Genomic DNA, 18,525 nt, shown 5'->3' on the forward strand with positions numbered 1-18,525 from the left:
GATGGGCAGGGCCTGGGTGGGTGTGTCCCGAGGGTGGGGTCAGTTTGGGTGGGTGTGTCCCGGGGGCAGGGTCTGTTTGGGTGGGTGTGTCCAGGGGTGGGGTCAGTTTGGGTGGGTGTGTCCCGGGGGCAGGGTCTGTTTGGGTGGGTGTGTCCAGGGGTGGGGTCAGTTTGGGTGGGTGTGTCCCGAGGGCGGGGTCAGTTTGGGTGGGTGTGTCCCGAGGGCGGGGTCAGTTTGGGTGGGTGTGTCCAGGGGTGGGGTCAGTTTGGGTGGGTGTGTCCCGAGGGCAGGGTCTGTTTGGGTGGGTGTGTCCCGAGGGCAGGGTCTGTTTGGGTGGGTGTGTCCAGGGGTGGGGTCAGTTTGGGTGGGTGTGGTCCGGGGGCGGGGTCAGTTTGGGTGGGTGTGTCCAGGGGTGGGGTCAGTTTGGGTGGGTGTGGTCCGGGGGCGGGGTCAGTTTGGGTGGGTGTGTCCCGAGGGCGGGGTCAGTTTGGGTGGGTGTGTCCCAAGGGTGGGGTCTGTTTGGGTGGGTGTGTCCCGGGGGCGGGGTCAGTTTGGGTGGGTGTGTCCCAAGGGTGGGGTCTGTTTGGGTGGGTGTGTCCCGGGGGCGGGGTCTGTTTGGGTGGGTGTGTCCCAAGGGCGGGGTCTGTTTGGGTGGGTGTGTCCCGGGGGTGGGGTCTGTTTGGGTGGGTGTGTCCCGGGGGTGGGGTCTGTTTGGGTGGGTGTGTCCCGGGGGCGGGGTCAGTTTGGGTGGGTGTGTCCTGGGAGTGGGGTCAGTTTGGGTGGGTGTGTCCCGGGGGCGGGGTCAGTTTGGGTGGGTGTGTCCCGGGGGCGGGGTCAGTTTGGGTGGGTGTGTCCTGGGGGTGGGGTCAGTTTGGGTGGGTGTGTCCCGGGGGCGGGGTCAGTTTGGGTGGGTGTGTCCTGGGGGTGGGGTCTGTTTGGGTGGGTGTGTCCCTTGGTGTGTCTCTCTGGGTGTGTCTCTGGGTGTGTCCCTGGGTGTGTCTCTGGGTGTGTCTCTGGGTGTGTCTCTCTGGGTGTGTCCCTGGGTGTGTCTCTGGGTGTGTCCCTGGGTGTGTCTCTGGGTGTCTCTCTGGGTGTGTCTCTGGGTGTGTCTCTGGGTGTGTCCCTGGGTGTGTCTCTCTGGGTGTGTCTCTCTGGGTGTGTCTCTGGGTGTGTCTCTGGGTGTGTCCCTGGGTGTGTCTCTGGGTGTGTCCCTGGGTGTGTCTCTCTGGGTGTGTCCCTGGGTGTCTCTCTGGGTGTGTCTCTGGGTGTGTCTCTGGGTGTGTCCCTGGGTGTGTCTCTCTGGGTGTGTCTCTCTGGGTGTGTCTCTCTGGGTGTGTCTCTGGGTGTGTCTCTGGGTGTGTCCCTGGGTGTGTCTCTGGGTGTGTCCCTGGGTGTGTCTCTCTGGGTGTGTCCCTGGGTGTCTCTCTGGGTGTGTCTCTGGGTGTGTCTCTGGGTGTGTCCCTGGGTGTGTCTCTCTGGGTGTGTCTCTCTGGGTGTGTCTCTCTGGGTGTGTCCCTGGGTGTCTCTCTGGGTGTGTCCCTGGGTGTGTCTCTGGGTGTGTCTCTGGGTGTGTCCCTCTGTGTGTGTCTCTCTGGGTGTGTCCCCCAGGTGTCTCTCTCTGGGCGTGTCCCCGTGTGTGTCCCCGGGTGTGTCCCCGTGTGTGTCCCCGTGTGTGTCCCTGTGTGTGTCCCCGGGTGTTTCCCCGTGTGTGTCCCTGTGTGTGTCCCCGGGTGTGTCCCCGTGTGTGTCTCTGGGTGTGTCCCCGGGTGTGTCCCCGGCTGTGTCCCTGGGTGTTTCCCCGTGTGTGTCCCCGTGTGTGTCCCCGGCTGTGTCCCCGTGTGTGTCCCCGTTTGTGTCCCCGTGTGTGTCCCCGGGTGTGTCCCCGGCTGTGTCCCTGGGTGTGTCCCCGAGTGTGTCCCCGGGTGTTTCCCCGGCTGTGTCCCCGTGTGTGTCCCCGTTTGTGTCCCCGTGTGTGTCCCCGGGTGTGTCCCCGGCTGTGTCCCTGGGTGTGTCCCCGTGTGTGTCCCCGTGTGTGTCCCCGAGTGTGTCCCCGGGTGTTTCCCCGTGTGTGTCCCCGGCTGTGTCCCCGGCTGTGTCCCCGTGTGTGTCCCCGTGTGTTTCCCCGGCCGTGCCCCGGCCCCGCCCCACGCCGCCCGTCCCGCAGGCCGTGGTGGAGGCCGTGGACAACCTGCTGCGTCCGGAGGCGCTGGAGTCGTGGCGGGACATGAACGGCTCGGAGCAGGCGCACACGGCCACCATGCTGCTGGACGTGCTCGAGGAGGGCGCCTTCCTGCTCGCCGACAACGTCAAGGAGCCCGCGCGCTTCCTGGCCGCCCGACAGAACCTGGGTCAGCCCCGCGGGACCCCGGACCCCCACCCACACCCCCGGGGCTCCCCCAGACCCGCGGCACCCCACCTGCACCCCCAGGGCTCCCCGGAACCCCACCCACACCCCCTGGGCTCCCCCAGAACCCCACCCACTCCCCCGGGGCTCCCTCAATTCCCTGGGAACCCCACCCAAACACCGGGGCTCCCCCAGACCCCCACCCACACCCCTGGGGCTCCTCTAGGCCCCCAGAGCCCCACCCACACCCCCGGGGCAACCCCAATTCCCTGGGACCCTCCCCCACACCCCCAGGGCTCCCCCAGATCAGACCCCTGGAACCCCACCCAAACCCCTGGGGCTCCCCTCAGAACCTGCAAAACACCACCCACATCCCCGGGGCTCCCCGGACCCCCACCCGCACCCCCGGGGCTCCCCCAGACCCCTGGGACCCCCACCCGCACCCCCAGGGCTCCCCCAGAACCCCACCCACGCCCCTGGGGCTCCCCCAGACCCCCAGAACCCCACACACACCCCTGGGGCTCCTCCAGACCCTTGGGACCCAACCCACACCCCCGGGGCTCCCCTCAGAACCCCCAGAACCCCACCCCAAACCCCTGGGGCTCCCCCAGACCCCTGGGACCCCACCCACACCCGTGGGGCTCCCTCAGAACCCCACCCACACCCCCGGGGCTCCCCCAATTCCCCGGGACCCCCACCCACACCCCCGGGGATCCCCCAGACCCTTGGGACCCCCACCCACATCCCCGGGGAGCCCCCAGACCCCCAACCCCTTCCCGGGGTCTCCAGGAGCCTCTCCCACCCCCTGATTCCTCCCTGGGTCCTCACCCACCCCCAGCCCCTGCCTGGGGACCCCCACCCACATTCTCGAAGCCTCGAGGGTCTCCCGTGTGTGACGGGCGCGTGTTCCCGTGGGCTCTGCGTGTTCCCGTGGGCTCTGCGTGTTCCCGTGGGCTCTGCGTGTTCCTGCGCTCCTCCCGTGCTTTTCCATGTTTTCCCGCGTTCCTCCCGTGCTTTTCCGTGTTTTCCCGCGTTCCTCCCGTGCTTTTCCGTGTTTTCCCGTGTTCCTTCCGTGTTTTCCCGCGTTCCTCCCGTGCTTTTCCGTGTTTTCCCGCGTTCCTCCCGTGCTTTTCCGTGTTTTCCCGCATTTCTCCCGTGCTTTTCCGTGTTTTCCCGCGTTCCTTCCGTGTTTTCCCGCGTTGCTCCGTGGCCCCGCAGCACTGCAGGTGTCGGTGCTGTGTCACACGCACGTTTCCCGCGGTTCTCCATGGCTTCCCGTGGTTTTTCCCATGTTATTCCTGTGTTATTCCCATGTTTTTTCCCACGTTTTTCCATATTTTCCATGGTTTTTCCCCATTTCCCTCAGTGCTGGACGTGTCGGTGCTGAGCGCAGAGGGGCCTCTCCAGGAGCTCGTGTTTTCCTATATTTTTCCCATATTTTCCATGGTTTCCCATATTTTCCATGTCTTTTTCCATATTTTCCATGGTTTCTCCCCATTTCCCTCAGTACTGGAGGTGTCGGTGCTGAACACTGAGGGGCCGCTCCAGGAGCTCGTGTTTTCCCGTGTTATTCCTGTGTTTTTCCATGTCTTTTTTCCCATATTTTCCATGTCTTTTTTCCCATATTTTCCATGTCATTTTCCCATATTTTCCATGTCTTTTTCCCATATTTTCCATGTCATTTTCCCATGTTTTCCATGTCTTTTTTCCCATATTTTCCATGTCTTTTTTCCCATATTTTCCATGTCTTTTCCCCACATTTTCCATGTCATTTTCCCATATTTTCCATGTCATTTTTCCATATTTTCCATGGTTTCTCCCCGTTTTCCAGCAGTGCTGGAGGTGTTGGTGCTGAACACCGAGGGGCCGCTCCAGGAGCTCGTGTTTCCACGTGTTATTCCTGTGGTTTTCCATGTCTTTTTCCCACATTTTCCATGTCTTTTTCCCACATTTTCCATGTCTTTTTCCCACATTTTCCCATCTTTTCCATGGTTTCTCCCCATTTCCCTCAGTGCTGGAGGTGTCGGTGCTGAACACCGAGGGGCCTCTCCAGGAGCTCGTGTTTTCCTATATTTTTCCCATATTTTCCATGGTTTCCCATATTTTCCATGTCTTTTTCCATATTTTCCATGGTTTCCCATATTTTCCATGTTGTTTTTCCAACTTTTCCATGGTTTTTCCCCATTTCCGGCAGTGCTGGAGGTGTCGGTGCTGAACACCGAGGGGCCGCTCCAGGAGCTCGTGTTTCCACGTGTTATTCCTGTGGTTTTCCATGTCTTTTCCCCACATTTTCCATGTCTTTTTCCCACATTTTCCCATATTTTCCATGGTTTCTCCCCATTTCCCTCAGTACTGGAGGTGTCGGTGCTGAACACCGAGGGGCCGCTCCAGGAGCTCGTGTTTTCCCGTGTTATTCCTGTGTTTTTCCATGTCATTTTCCCATATTTTCCATGTCTTTTTTCCCATATTTTCCATGTCTTTTCCCCACATTTTCCATGTCTTTTTCCCATATTTTCCATGTCATTTTCCCATATTTTCCATGTCTTTTCCCCACATTTTCCATGTCTTTTTCCCATATTTTCCATGTTGTTTTTCCATCTTTTCCATGGTTTTTCCCCATTTCCGGCAGTGCTGGAGGTGTCGGTGCTAACACCGAGGGGCCGCTCCAGGAGCTCGTGTTTTCCCGTGTTATTCCTGTGTTTTTCCATGTCATTTTCCCATATTTTCCATGTCTTTTTCCCATATTTCCCATGTCATTTTCCCATATTTTCCATGTCGTTTTTCCATATTTTCCATGGTTTCTCCCCATTTCCGGCAGTGCTGGAGGTGTCGGTGCTGAACACCGAGGGGCCGCTCCAGGAGCTCGTGTTTTCCCGTGTTATTCCTGTGTTTTTCCATGTCATTTTCCCCTATTTTCCATGTCATTTTTCCATATTTTCCATGGTTTCCCATATTTTCCATGTCTTTTTCCATATTTTCCATGGTTTTTCCCCATTTCCCTCAGTGCTGGAGGTGTCGGTGCTGAACACCGAGGGGCCGCTCCAGGAGCTCGTGTTCCCGCAGGAGCTGGGGGGTGACGGCTCCATCCAGCTCTCGGCCAGCACCCTCAAACAGAACAGCCGCAATGGTGAGGGGGGCACGGGGGGTCCGGGGGGGGTCCTGGGGGGTCCTGAGGGGGTCCTGGGGGGTCCTGGGGGGTCCGGGGGGGTCCTGAGGGCGTCCTGGGGGGTCCTGGGGGGGTCCTGGGGGGGTCCTGGGGGGTCCTGGGGGGTCCTGAGGGGGTCGGGGGGGTCCTGAGGGGGTCGGGGGGGTCCGGGGGGGTCCTGGGGGGATCCTGAGGGGGTCCTGAGGGGGTCCTGGGGGGTCCTGAGGGGATCCTGGGGGGTCCGGGGGGGGTCCTGGGGGGTCCTGGGGGGTCCTGGGGGGGTCCTGAGGGGTCCTGGGGGGGTCCTGAGGGGGTCCTGGGGGGTCCTGGGGGGGTCCTGAGGGCGTCCTGGGGGGTCCTGAGGGGGTCCAGGGGGGTCCTGGGGGGGTCCGGGGGGGTCCTGAGGGGGTCCTGGAGGATCCTGGGGGGGTCCTGAGGGGGTCCTGGGGGGTCCTGGGGGGGGTCCTGAGGGGTCCAGGGGGGTCCTGAGGGGGTCCTGGGGGGGTCCTGGGGGGGTCCTGGGGGGTCCTGAGGGGATCCTGGGGGGGTCCTGGGGGGGTCCTGAGGGGGTCGGGGGGGTCCGGGGGGGTCCTGAGGGGGTCCTGGGGGATCCGGGGGGGGTCCTGGGGGGTCCTGGGGGGGTCCTGAGGGGGTCGGGGGGGTCCGGGGGATCCTGGGGGGGTCCTGGGGGGTCCTGGGGGATCAGGGTGTTTTTGGGGTGTTTTGGGGGTGGTTTTGGGGTGCCTCTGACCCGTGTCTCCCCAGGGGTGGTGAAGGGGGGTCAGGGAGTTTTTGGGGTGTTTTGGGGTGTTTTTGGGGTGCCTCTGACCCGTGTCTCCCCAGGAGTGGTGAAGGTCGTCTTCATCCTGTACAACAACCTGGGGCTGTTCCTGCCCACCGAGAACGCCACCGTCCGCCTGGGGGGGGACGGGGGGCCCCGCGCCCCCCAACTCGTGGTCAACTCCCAGGTCATCGCCGCCTCCATCAACAAGGAATCCAGCAGGGTCTTCCTGCGGGACCCCGTGGTCTTCACCCTGCCCCACCTCGAGGTGCGACCCCCAGAATTCCCCCCAAAACCACACCCAGAGGCCCCCAAACCGCCCAGGACCCCTCATTTCCCACCCAGACCCCCCCCATCCTTCCCTGACCAAGAACCACTCGGGGCCAAGTGCTCCTGGAGTTACTGGGATTACTGGGATTGCTGGGATTGGGGCCTCACCCTGCTCTTGGGACCCTCCTCCTGTCCCTGGGAGCCCCTGGGACCCCCTGGGACCCCCATTTCCTCACCTGGGACCCCCATTGCCCCCCCCATTTCCTCACCTGGGACCCCCATTGGCCCCCCATTTCCTCACTTGGGACCCCCATTTCCTCACCTGGCATCCCCATTGCCCCCCCATTTCCTCACCTGGGACCCCCTGGGACCCCCATTTCCTCACCTGGGACCCCCATTGCCCCCCATTTGCCCCCTGACCCCCCAGTTTCTCCTCTGGCAGACCAAGAACCACTTTGGGGCCAACCGCTCCTTCTGGAATTACTGGGATTGCTGGGATTGGGGCCTCACCCTGCTCTTGGGACCCTCCTCCAGTCCCTGGGAGCCCCTGGGACCCCCATTGCCCCCCCATTTCCTCACCTGGGACCCCCATTCCCCCCCCATTTCCTCACCTGGGACCCCCATTGCCCCCCCATTTCCTCACCTGGGACCCCCATTCCCCCCCCATTTGCCCCCTGACCCCCCAGTTTCTCCTCTGGCAGACCAAGAACCACTTTGGGGCCAACTGCTCCTTCTGGAATTACTCGGAGCGCTCCATGGCCGGGCACTGGTCGAGCCAGGGCTGCCGCCTGCTGCGCTCCAACGGCACCCACAGCTCGTGCGCCTGCAGCCACCTGACCAACTTCGCCCTGCTGATGGCCCGCACGCAGAGCGTGAGTGGCACAGCCGGGCACAGCCGGGCACAGCCGGGCACACACACACACCTGGGCACACCTGGGCACACCTGGGCACACCTGGGCACGCACACACACCTGGGCACGCACACACACCTGGGCACAGCCGGGCACAGCCGGGCACGCACACACACCTGGGCACACACACACACCTGGGCATGCACACACACCTGGGCACAGCCGGGCACAGCTGGGCACACACACACAGCTGGGCACACACACACACCTGGGCACGCACACACACCTGGGCATGCACACACACCTGGGCACAGCCGGGCACAGCTGGGCACACACACACAGCTGGGCACACACACACACCTGGGCACACACACACACCTGGGCACACCTGGGCACACACACACACCTGGGCACAGCTGGGCACAGCCGGGCACAGCTGGGCACACACACACACCTGGGACATGTGTGACACACCTGGGCACACCCACACACCTGGGCACACACACGCACCTGGGAGATGTGCGACACACCTGGGCACACCCACACACCTGGGCACACACACACCTGGGCACACCTGGGTACAGCTGGGACATGTGTGACACACCTGGACACGCCTGGGCACACCTGGGCACACCTGGGCACGCACACACACCTGGGACATGTGGGACACGCCTGGGCACACACACACACCTGGGCACACCTGGGCACATACACACACCTGGGCACAGCCAGGCACAAACACACACCTGGGCACACCTGGGCACACCTGGGCACACATACACACCTGGGCACACCTGGGCACACACCCCCACCTTGGCACACCTGGGCACACCTGGGGCACACTTGGGCACACACACCTGAGCAGACCTGGGACATGTGCGACACCCCTGGGCACACCTGGGACACACCTGGGACATGTGGGACACACCTGGGCACACACACACACACCTGGGACAGACCTGGGCACACTTGGGCACACCTGAGATAGCTGGGGCACACCTGGGGCACAGCTGGGCACACACACACACCTGGGCACACCTGGGCACATGTGGGGCACACCTGGGCACACCTGGGACGTGTGAGACATGTGGGACACACCTGGGGCACACCTGGGCACACCTGGGCACACCTGGGACATGTGGGACACACCTGGGCACACCTGGGGCACACCTGAGATAGCTGGGGCACACCTGGGCACACACACACACCTGGGCACACACACACACCTGGGGCACACCTGGGCACACCCAGCTCACGCACCTGCGGCCAGGGGAGCCCTGGCTGTCCCTGTCCCTTCCGTGCCTGTGGCTGGGCCCAGGTGACCCCAATTCCCCATCCCACCCCGGCATTCCCATTTTCCCACTGTTTCCCACAGTTCCCGCAGCGGTTGAACGCGGTGCTGCTGCCAGGGACCACCTGGGCAGGGATCCTGGTGGCCCCTGTCCCCTCCTGGTGGCCCTGTCCCTCCTCATAATTGTGGCTGGATCCAGAGGACCCCCAAAACCACCTAAATTCCCTCTCCTACCGTGGAATTGCCATTTTCCCGCAGTTCCCGCGGCGGTTGAACGCGGTGCTGCTGCCAGGGACCACCTGGGCGGGGATCCTGCTGGCCCCTGTCCCCTCCTGCTGGCCCCTGTCCCTGCCCACGGCCGTGACTGGATCCAGCTGACCCCTAGCTCTCCCCAATTCCCCATCCCACCCCGGCATTCCCATTTTCCCACTGTTTCCCACAGTTCCCGCAGCGGTTGAACGCGGTGCTGCTGTCAGGGACCACCTGGGCAGGGATCCTGGTGGCCCCTGTCCCCTCCTGCTGACCCTGTCCCTGCCCATGACCATGGCTGGGTCCAGGTGACCCCAAAACCCTCCAAGTCCCTCTGCCCACCCCGGAATTCCCGGTTTCCTGCTGGTTTTTGGCAGGTATCAGGAAACCCGGTTCAGGTTCCTGGTTCAGACCCTCCCTCAGGTCCTGCTGTCGGTGACCACCTGGGCAGGGATCCTGCTGGCCCCTGTCCCCTCCTGCTGGCCCCTGTCCCCTCCTGGTGGTCCCTGTCCCTCCCCATGACCACGGCTGGATCCAGGTGACCCCAAAAGCCTCCAAGTCCCTCCGCCCACCCCGGCATTCCCATTTTCCCGCGTTTCCCGCAGTTCCCGGGGCGGCTGAACGAGGTGCTGCTGTCGGTGATCACCTGGGCGGGGATCCTGGTGGCCCTGCTGTGCCTGGGCCTGTCCATCTCGGCCTTCTGCTGCCTGCGGGGGCTGCCCTCGGAGCGCACCACGATCCACAAGAACCTCTGCATCAGCCTCTTCCTCGCCGAGCTGCTCTTCCTCGTCGGCATCGACAAGACACAGTACCAGGTGAGGCTGGCACACCTGGCACACAGCTGGCACACACCTGGGACTCCAAAGGGACAGCCCACAGCACACCTGGGACACCCCATGGCACACCTGGGGCACCTGGGATCCCCAAGGGACCACCCATGATGCAGCTAGGACATCCCAGGACACCCCGTGGCACACCTGGGACACCCATCTTCGGGCCGTCCCTGTGCCCACGCTGTCCCCGTGCCCGCAGGTGGCCTGTCCCATCTTCGCGGGGCTGCTGCACTATTTCTTCCTGGCGTCGTTCTCGTGGCTGTGCCTGGAGGGGGTTCACCTGTACCTGCTGCTGCTCGAGGTGTTCGACAGCGACCCCGGCCGCCGCAAGTACTACTACGCGGGGGGGTACTGCTTCCCTGCCGTCGTCGTCGCCGTCGCCGCCGCCATCGACCACCGCAGCTACGGCACCGACCAGGCGTGAGCGGGGACGGGGCGTGGCCAGGGTGTGCCCGGGGGTGGAGCTGGGCATAGCTGGGGTGTGGTCAGGGTGTGGCCAGGGTGTGGCCAGGGTGTGCCCGGTGTGGGGCCGGGGCATGACTGGGATGTGGCTGGGTGAGGCTGGGGTGTGGTCAGGGTGTGCCCGGGGGTGGAGCTGGGCATAGCTGGGGTGTGGTCAGGGCGTGTCCAGGGCGTGGCCGGGGGCGTGGCCGGGGGTGTGGCCGGGGTGCAGCCTGGCTGGGGGCGGGGCTTCCCCATTGGGTGTGACCGGGTGTGAATGGAGGGGCTGGGGGTGGGGCCTGAGTCGGGGGTGGGGCACGGGGGCTGCCGCGGGACTCGCCAGGTGGCAAGGGGGGCTCTGGGGGAGGGGCTTTGATCGGGGAGGCGTGGCCTTACCCCGGTGGGCGTGTCCCGATGCCGCCCGCCCCCGGCAGGTGCTGGCTGCGGGTGGACAATTATTTCATCTGGAGCTTCATCGGCCCCGTGGCCTTCGTCATCCTCGTACGGGGGCTCAGGGGGCTGCGGGGAGACCGGGGGGGCTTCGGGGGGCTTTGGGGGGCTGGGGGGAGGCTGGGGGGGCCTCGGGGGGCTCGGGGGGCTCCGGAGGTGCAGGGATGGGCCTTGGGCATCCTCGTACGGGGGATGAGGGGCTGGGAGGCTCGGTGGGGCCTTGGGGGTGCCTGGGGGTCTGGGGTCGTGCCATGGGGCAGGTGGGGGTCCCACTGTGGGGCTGGGGTCTCTCTGTGAGGCTGGGGTCTCTCCGTGGGTCTGGGGTCCCATCCTGGGTCTGGGGTCCTACAGTGGGCCTGGGGTCTCCCCATTGGTCTGGGGTCGTCTGGGGTCCCGCAGTGGGTTTGGGGTCTCTCCATGGATCTGGGGTCCCTCTGTGGCTCTGGGGTCCCATCCCGGCTCCGGGGTCCCACAGCGGGTCTGGGGTCTCTCCGTGGGTCTGGGGTCCCATCCCGGCTCTGGGGTCCCACAGCGGGTCTGGGGTCTCTCCGTGGGTCTGGGGTCCCTCCTTGGGTCTGGGGTCCCACAGCGTGTCTGGAGTCCCATCCCGGGTCTGGGGTCCCTCTGTGGGTCTGGGGTCCCATCCCGGTTCTGGGGTCTCTCACAGTGGGTCTGGGGTCTCTCCGTGGCTCTGGGGTCCCATCCCGGCTCCGGGGTCCCACAGCGGGCTGGGCTCCGCAGGTGACGCTGGTGTTCCTGCTGGTGACCCTGCACAAGATGCTGCGCAGCTCGGCCGCCCTCAAACCCGACTCCAGCCGCCTGGACAGCATCAGGTGGGGGCACCCCAAACAAACCGGGCACCCCAAACAAACCGGGCACCCCACACCGGGCACCCCAAACAAACCGGGCACCCCAAACAAACGGGGCACCCCAAACCGGGCACCCCAAACAGGGGACCCCAAACAAACCGGGCACCCCAAACAAACCGGGCGCCCCAAACCGGGCACCCCAAACAAACCGGGCACCCCACACTGGGCACCCCAAACAGGGGACCCCAAACCGGGCAGGGAGGGACCCCCGAAACCAGGGCCCCAACTCCCCTCTGACTCCCCAGCTGTGGGTGCTGGGACTCCCAGTCCCTCCCAGTCCCCCCAGTTCCCTCCCAGTCCCCTCCAGTCCTCCCAGTCCCCCCCAGTCCCCTCCCAGTCCCTCCCAGTCCCCCCCAGTTCCCCTCGGTCCCCTCCCAGTCCCCTCCAGTCCCCTCCAGTCCCTCCCAGTCCCCCCCAGTTCCCCCCAGTTCCCCCCCAGTCCCCCCCAGTCCCCCCCAGTCCCCCCCAGTTCCCCCCAGTCCCCTCCCAGTCCCCTCCAGTCCTCCCAGTCCCCTCCAGTCCCCTCCCAGTCCCTCCCAGTCCTCCCCATCTCCCCCAGTCCCCCCCAGCCCCCCCAGTCCTCTCCCAGTCCCCCCAGTCCCTCCCATCTCCCCCAGTCCCCTCCCAGTCCCCTCCAGTCACCCCCAGTCCCCTCCCAGTACCTCCCAATCCCCCCCAGCCCCCCCCAGTCCCCTCCCAGTACCTCCCAATCCCCTCCCAGTCCCCTCCCAGTCCCCCCCAGTCCCCCCCATCCCCTCCAGTCCCTCCCAGTCCCCCCCAGTCCCCCCCAGTCCCCTCCCAGTCCCCCCATCTCCCCCAGTCCCTGCCAGTCCCCCCCAGTCCCCCCCCATCTCCCCCAGTCCCTCCCACTCCCGTCCCAGTCCCTCCCAGTCCCTCCCAGTCCCTCCCAGTCTCTCCCAGTCCCCTCCCAGTCCCCCCCAGTCCCTCCCAGTGCCCTTCAGTGCCCTGCCACTGCCCTACAGTGCCCCCCAGTGCCCTCCAGTTTCTCCCAGTACCTCCCAGTCCCTTCCAGTACCCTCCCAGTGCCTCCCACTGCCCTCCAGTGCCTTCCCAGTCTCTCCCAGTCCCTTCCAGTACCCTTTCAGTACCTTCCAATACCCTCCAGTACCATCCCAGTCTCTGCCAGTGCCCTCCCAGTCCCCTCATTCAGCACCTCTGGGAGCCCCACTTCTCCCCAGTGCCCTCCCAGTGCCTCCCAGTGCCCCCAGCTGACGGCGGGTGCCCCGCAGGTCGTGGGCGCTGGGGGCCATCGCGCTGCTGCTGCTGCTGGGGCTCACCTGGGCCTTCGGGCTGCTCTTTGTGACCCGCGAGTCGGTGCTGACGGCGTCGCTGTTCACGGCCTGCAACGCCCTGCAGGGCACCTTCATCTTCCTCTTCCACTGCGCCCTCCAGAAGAAGGTGGGGGGGGGCACTGGGAGGGACTGGGAGGCACTGGGAGGGCACTGGGACACACAGAGATCATGAAAAAAGGGCACTGGGAGGGCACGGGGGGGACACCGGTCAAGCACCTTCATCTTCCTCATCCACTGCACCCTCCTGAAGAAGGTGCAGGGGAGGGCCGGGGGCACTGGGAGGCACTGGGAGGCACTGAGAGGCACTGGGAGGCACTGGGAGGGCACTGGGACACACAGAGATCATGAATAAGGGACACTGGGAAGGACTGGGAGGCACTGGGAGGGTGCTGGGACACACAGAGATCATGAATAAGGGACACTGGGAAGGACTGGGAGGCACTGGGAGGGTGCTGGGACACACAGAGATCATGAATAAGGGACACTGGGAGGCACTGGGAGGGACTGGGAGGGCACTGGGACACACAGAGATCATGAATAAGGGACACTGGGAAGGACTGGGAGACACTGGGAGGGTGCTGGGACACACAGAGATCATGAATAAGGGACACTGGGAGGCACTGGGAGGGACTGGGAGGGTGCTGGGACACACAGATCATGAATAAGGGACACTGGGAGGCACTGGGAGGCACTGGGAGGGCACTGGGACACACAGAGATCATGAATAAGGGACACTGGGAAGGACTGGGAGGCACTGGGAGGGTGCTGGGACACACAGAGATGAATAAGGGACACTGGGAGGCACTGGGAGGCACTGGGAGGGCACTGGGACACACAGAGATCATGAATAAGGGACACTGTGAGGGCACGGGGGGGACACCGGTCAAGCACCTTCATCTTCCTCATCCACTGCACCCTCCAGAAGGTCTGGGGGAGACTGGGAGGCACTGGGAGGAGCTGGGAGGGACTGGGATCCCCAGAGACCATGAAAAAGGGGCACTGGGAAGGACTGGGAGGGACTGGGGAGGCACTGGGACAGAGTGGGACTGCCAGAGATCAGGAATGAAGGAACTGGAAGGACACTGGGGAGGCACCTTCATCTTCCACTGTGCCCTCCAGAAAAAGATGTGGGGGACACTGGGAGAGACGGAGGAAGAGTGGGAGGGACTGGGATCCTCACAGACCATGAACGAGGGGCACTGGGAGGAACTGGGGGGCACTGGGAGAGAGTGGGACCCACAGCGATCATGAATGAGCAGCACTAGGAGGGATTGGGAGGGGACTGGGAGAAACTGGGAGGGACTGGGAGGGACTGGGAGGGACTGGGAGGGACTGGGGAGGCAGTTGGAGGCACTGGGACATTAATGGGGGAGCTGCTGGGTTGTTACTGGTGGGCCCCCAGTTGCACCAGGAGCTCAGGAAGTGGCACTGAGGGCACTGAGAGGTGACTGGGGGGTCGCTGGGGGGTTACTGGGGGTCACTGGGGTGTTACTGGGGTGAACTGGTGGGCATCGACCCCCCCGGAACCCTCCCAGGTGCGTGGGGAGCTCAGCGAGTGCCTGTGGCACTGGGAGCACTGGATTTCACTGGGTGTTACTGGGGGTCGCTGTGTGGCACTGTGAGGTTACTGGGTGTTACTGGGGGGGTCACTGGTGTGAACTGGTGTGAACTGGTGTGAACTGGTGTGTTCCCCAGGTGCACCGGGAGCTCAGCGAGTGCCTGCGGCACTGGGAGCACTGGATTTCACTGGGTGTTACTGGGGGGGTCACTGGTGTGTTACTGGTGTGTTACTGGTGTGAACTGGTGTGAACTGGTGTGTTCCCCAGGTGCACCGGGAGCTCAGCGAGTGCCCACTGGTGTGTTACTGGTGTGTTACTGGGGTGAACTGGTGTGAACTGGTGTGTTCCTCAGGTGCACCGGGAGCTCAGCAAGTGCCTGCGGCACTCGGGGTGTTGCCTCAGGGGCCCCCCCGGGACCTCCCTGGGCGCCCTCAAACCCTCGGCCGCCCGCGCCCACCCCCGGTACTACAGCGGCACCCAGGTGGGGACCCCAAAAACCCCCCAAAAACCTCCCCTAAACCCCACCCCGGTACTACAGCGGCACCCAGGGAGGGACCCCAAAAACCCCCCAAAAACCTCCCCTAAACCCCACCCCCAGGTGGGGACCCCAAGACCCCCCCAAAAATCCCCCCCGATAGGATAGGGGGTCTTTGAGGGGCCGCTCAGAGATGGGGGCTTGGGGAGAGCCCTCGCAGCCCCATAGCTTTGAAAAATCTCAAATCCCGCAGAGCACCCCCCAGTCCCATGGACACCCTCCCAGAGACCCCCAAGACCCCCCCCAAGAAACCCCATCCACTTCCAGAGACCCCCCCCACCCCAAAGACACCTCCCAGAGACCCCCAATCCCATTAACCCCACCCAGAGACCCCCCCATGGGATTGGGGAAGGTCTCTGGGGGAGCGTTTATGGGATTTCCAACCCCTATTTCTCTCCCTTTTCCAGCTCTTTTCTCCTCACATTTCCCACCTTTTTTGTTTTTTCTTTTCCTGTGCTTTTTTCTTACCTTTTTCACCCATTTTCCTCTTCACGTTTCCCACCCTTTTTTCTTCACCTTTTCTCTTCTCTTTACCATTCTTCTCCGCTTTCTCACCCTTTTCTATTTCATTTTCCCAACATCTTTCCTTCACGATTTCCACCCTTTTTTCTTTCCTTTTTTCCTGCCCTTTCCGCTCACTTTTCCCACTTTTTTTCTCTCACATTTCCCACATTTTTCAATTCCGGTTTGCCACAGTTCTCCCCTCACGTTTCCTGCCCTTTTCCTCCCTCATGTTTTCCCGCCCTTTTCCCCCTACGTTTCCCTCCTTTTCTCACCTCACATTTCCCGCCCTTTTTCCCCCTCACATTTCCCACCCTTTTCCCCCTCACATTTCCCGCCCTTTTTCCCCTCACATTTCCCACTCTTTCCCCCCTCACGTTTCCCGCCCTTTTCCCCTCACATTTCCCACCCTTTTTCCTCCCTCATGTTTCTCGCCCTTTTCCCCCCCCTCACAATTCCCACCCTTTTCCCCCTAGCTTTCCCTCCTTTTCTCCCCTCACGTTTCTCGCCTTTTTCTCCTCACGTTTCCCACCCTTTTCCCCCTCATGTTTCCCACCCTTTTTTGTCTCACATTTCCCACCCTTTTCCCTTCACATTTCCTGCCTTTTCCCCCTCGTTTCCCACCCTTTTCCCCCTCACATTTCCCACCCTTTTCCCCCTCACATTTCCCACCCTTTTCCCCCTCATTTTCCTGCCCTTTCCCCCTCATGTTTCCCACCCTTTTTGATCTCACATTTCCCACCCTTTTCCCCTCACATTTCCCACCCTTTTTCCCTCATGTTTCCCACCCTTTCCCCCCCCTCACATTTCCCGCCCTTTTTCCCCTCACATTTCCCCCATTTTCCCCCTTTCCCACCCTTTTCTCCCCTCAGGTTTGCCACCCTGTTCCCCTCATGATGCCCACACCTTTCTCCTCTCACACTCCCCATCCTTTTCCCCTCACATTTCCCACCCTTTTCCCTCTACCTTTCCCTCCTTTCCTCCTCTCATGTTTCTTGCCTTTTTCCCCTCGTGTTTCCCATCCTTTTAGCCCTCACATTTCCCACCCTTTGCCCCTCACATTTCCCACCCTTTGTCCCTCATATTTCCCACCCTTTTGAGGTCATGTTTCCCACCCTTTCCCCCCTCACATTTCCCACCCTTTCCCCCCTCATTTTCCTGCCTTTTTCCCCTCATGTTTCCCACCCTTTTAGCCCTCACGTTTCCCGCCCTTTCCCCCTCACATTTCCCGCCCTTTTTCCCCCCTCACGTTTCCCACCCTTTTCCCCCTCACATTTCCCCCATTTTTCCCCCTACCTTTCCCACCCTTTTCTCCCCTCAGGTTTGCCACCCTTTTCCCCTCATGGTGCCCACCCCTTTTTCCCCTCACGTTTCCCGCCCTTTTTTCCCCTCACATTCCCCACCCTTTTAGCCCTCATGTTTCCCATGCTTTTCCTCCTCACAATTCCCACCCTTTTCCCCCACCTTTCCCTCCTTTTCTCCCCTCACATTTCTCGCCTTTTCCCCCTCACATTCCCCGCCCTTTTCCCCCCTCACATTTCCCGCCATTTCCCCCTCATTTTCCCACCCTTTTCCCCCTCATGTTTCCCACCTTTTTTGATCTCACATTTCCCACCCTTTTCCCCTCATGGTTACCACCCTTTCCCCCTCACATTTCCCACCCTTTTCCCCCCTCGTGTTTCCCACCCTTTTCTCCCCTCAGGTTTGCCACCCTGTTCCCCTCATGATGCCCACACCTTTTTCCTCTCACATTCCCCATCCTTTTCCCCCTCACATTTCCCACCCTTTTCCCCCTACCTTTCCCTCCTTTTCTCTTCTCATGTTTCTTGCCTTTTTCCCCTCAAGTTTCCCACCCTTTTTGGTCTCACATTTCCCACCTTTTTCCCCCTCACATTTCCCACCCTTTTTCTCCTCACATTTCCCACTCTTTTCCCCCTCACATTTCCTGCCTTTTTCTCCTCACGTTTCCCTCCCTTTCCCCCCTCATTTTCCCACCCTTTTCCCCCTCACATTTCCCACCCTTTGCCCCTCACATTTCCCACACTTTTCCCTTCACATTTCCTGCCTTTCCTCCCTCATTTCCCACCCTTTTCCCCCTCACATTTCCCACCCTTTTCCCCCTCATTTTCCTGCCTTTTTCCCCTCATGTTTCCCACCCTTTTTGGTCTCACATTTCCCACCCTTTGCCCCTCACATTTCCCACCCTTTTTCCCCCCCCTCATGTCTCCCACCCTTTTTCCCCTCACATTTCCCCCATTTTTCCCCCTACCTTTCCCACCCTTTTCTCCCCTCAGGTTTGCCACCCTTTTCCCCTCATGGTGCCCACCCCTTTTTCCCCTCACGTTTCCCTCCCTTTCCCCCCTCATTTTCCCACCCTTTTCCCCTCACAATTCCCACCATTTTCCCCCTACCTTTCCCTCCTTTTCTCCCCTCACATTTCTCGCCTTTTCCTCCTCAAGTTTCCCACCCTTTTTGGTCTCACATTTCCCACTCTTTTCCCCTCACATTTCCCACTCTTTTCCCCCTCACATTTCCTGCCTTTTTCTCCTCACGTTTCCCTCCCTTTCCCCCCTCATTTTCCCACCCTTTTCCCCCTCACATTTCCCACCCTTTTCTCCCTCACGTTTCCCACCCTTTTTCTCCTCAGGTTTCCCACTGTTTCCCCCCTCATTTTCCCACCCTTTTCTCCCTCACATTTCCCACCTTTCCCCCTCACATCTCCTGCCCTTTCCCCCTCACATCTCCCACCCTTTCCCCCTCACATTTCCCACCCTTTTCTCCCTCACGTTTCCCTCCCTTTCCCCCCTCATTTTCCCACCCTTTCCCCCCTCACATTTCCCACCCTTTTCCCCTCACATTTCCCACCCTTTTCCGCTCACATTTCCCACCCTTTTCCGCTCACATTTCCCACCTTTTCCCCTCACATTTCCCACCCTTTTCCCCTCACATTTCCCACCCTTTTCCCCTCACATTTCCCACCCTTTTCCGCTCACATTTCCCACCTTTTCCCCTCACATTTCCCACCCTTTTCCCCTCACATTTCCCACCCTTTTCCCCTCCCTTTTTCTGCCCTTTCCCCCTCAGATTTTAAAC

General features: G+C 62.1%; 1 protein-coding gene across 1 annotated transcript in view; it reads left to right on the forward strand.

Annotated features, from left to right (window-relative positions):
* Positions 1-18,525, forward strand: part of ADGRL1 (adhesion G protein-coupled receptor L1) — a gene marked incomplete at both ends in the record, with an annotated part of 57,346 nt that overhangs the window by 35,238 nt on the left and 3,583 nt on the right. The window contains 10 exons of the mRNA XM_082299334.1: positions 2,165-2,348; positions 5,349-5,471; positions 6,333-6,538; positions 7,242-7,412; positions 9,537-9,746; positions 9,964-10,184; positions 10,640-10,706; positions 11,397-11,488; positions 12,775-12,943; positions 14,749-14,877. Of these exons, the coding sequence (XP_082155460.1) occupies positions 2,165-2,348; positions 5,349-5,471; positions 6,333-6,538; positions 7,242-7,412; positions 9,537-9,746; positions 9,964-10,184; positions 10,640-10,706; positions 11,397-11,488; positions 12,775-12,943; positions 14,749-14,877 (1,572 nt within the window). The remainder of the gene's footprint in view (positions 1-2,164; positions 2,349-5,348; positions 5,472-6,332; positions 6,539-7,241; positions 7,413-9,536; positions 9,747-9,963; positions 10,185-10,639; positions 10,707-11,396; positions 11,489-12,774; positions 12,944-14,748; positions 14,878-18,525) is intronic.

This window comes from Coloeus monedula, assembly GCF_965178545.1.
Source record: "Coloeus monedula genome assembly, chromosome: 31".
Lineage (NCBI taxonomy): Eukaryota > Metazoa > Chordata > Aves > Passeriformes > Corvidae > Coloeus > Coloeus monedula.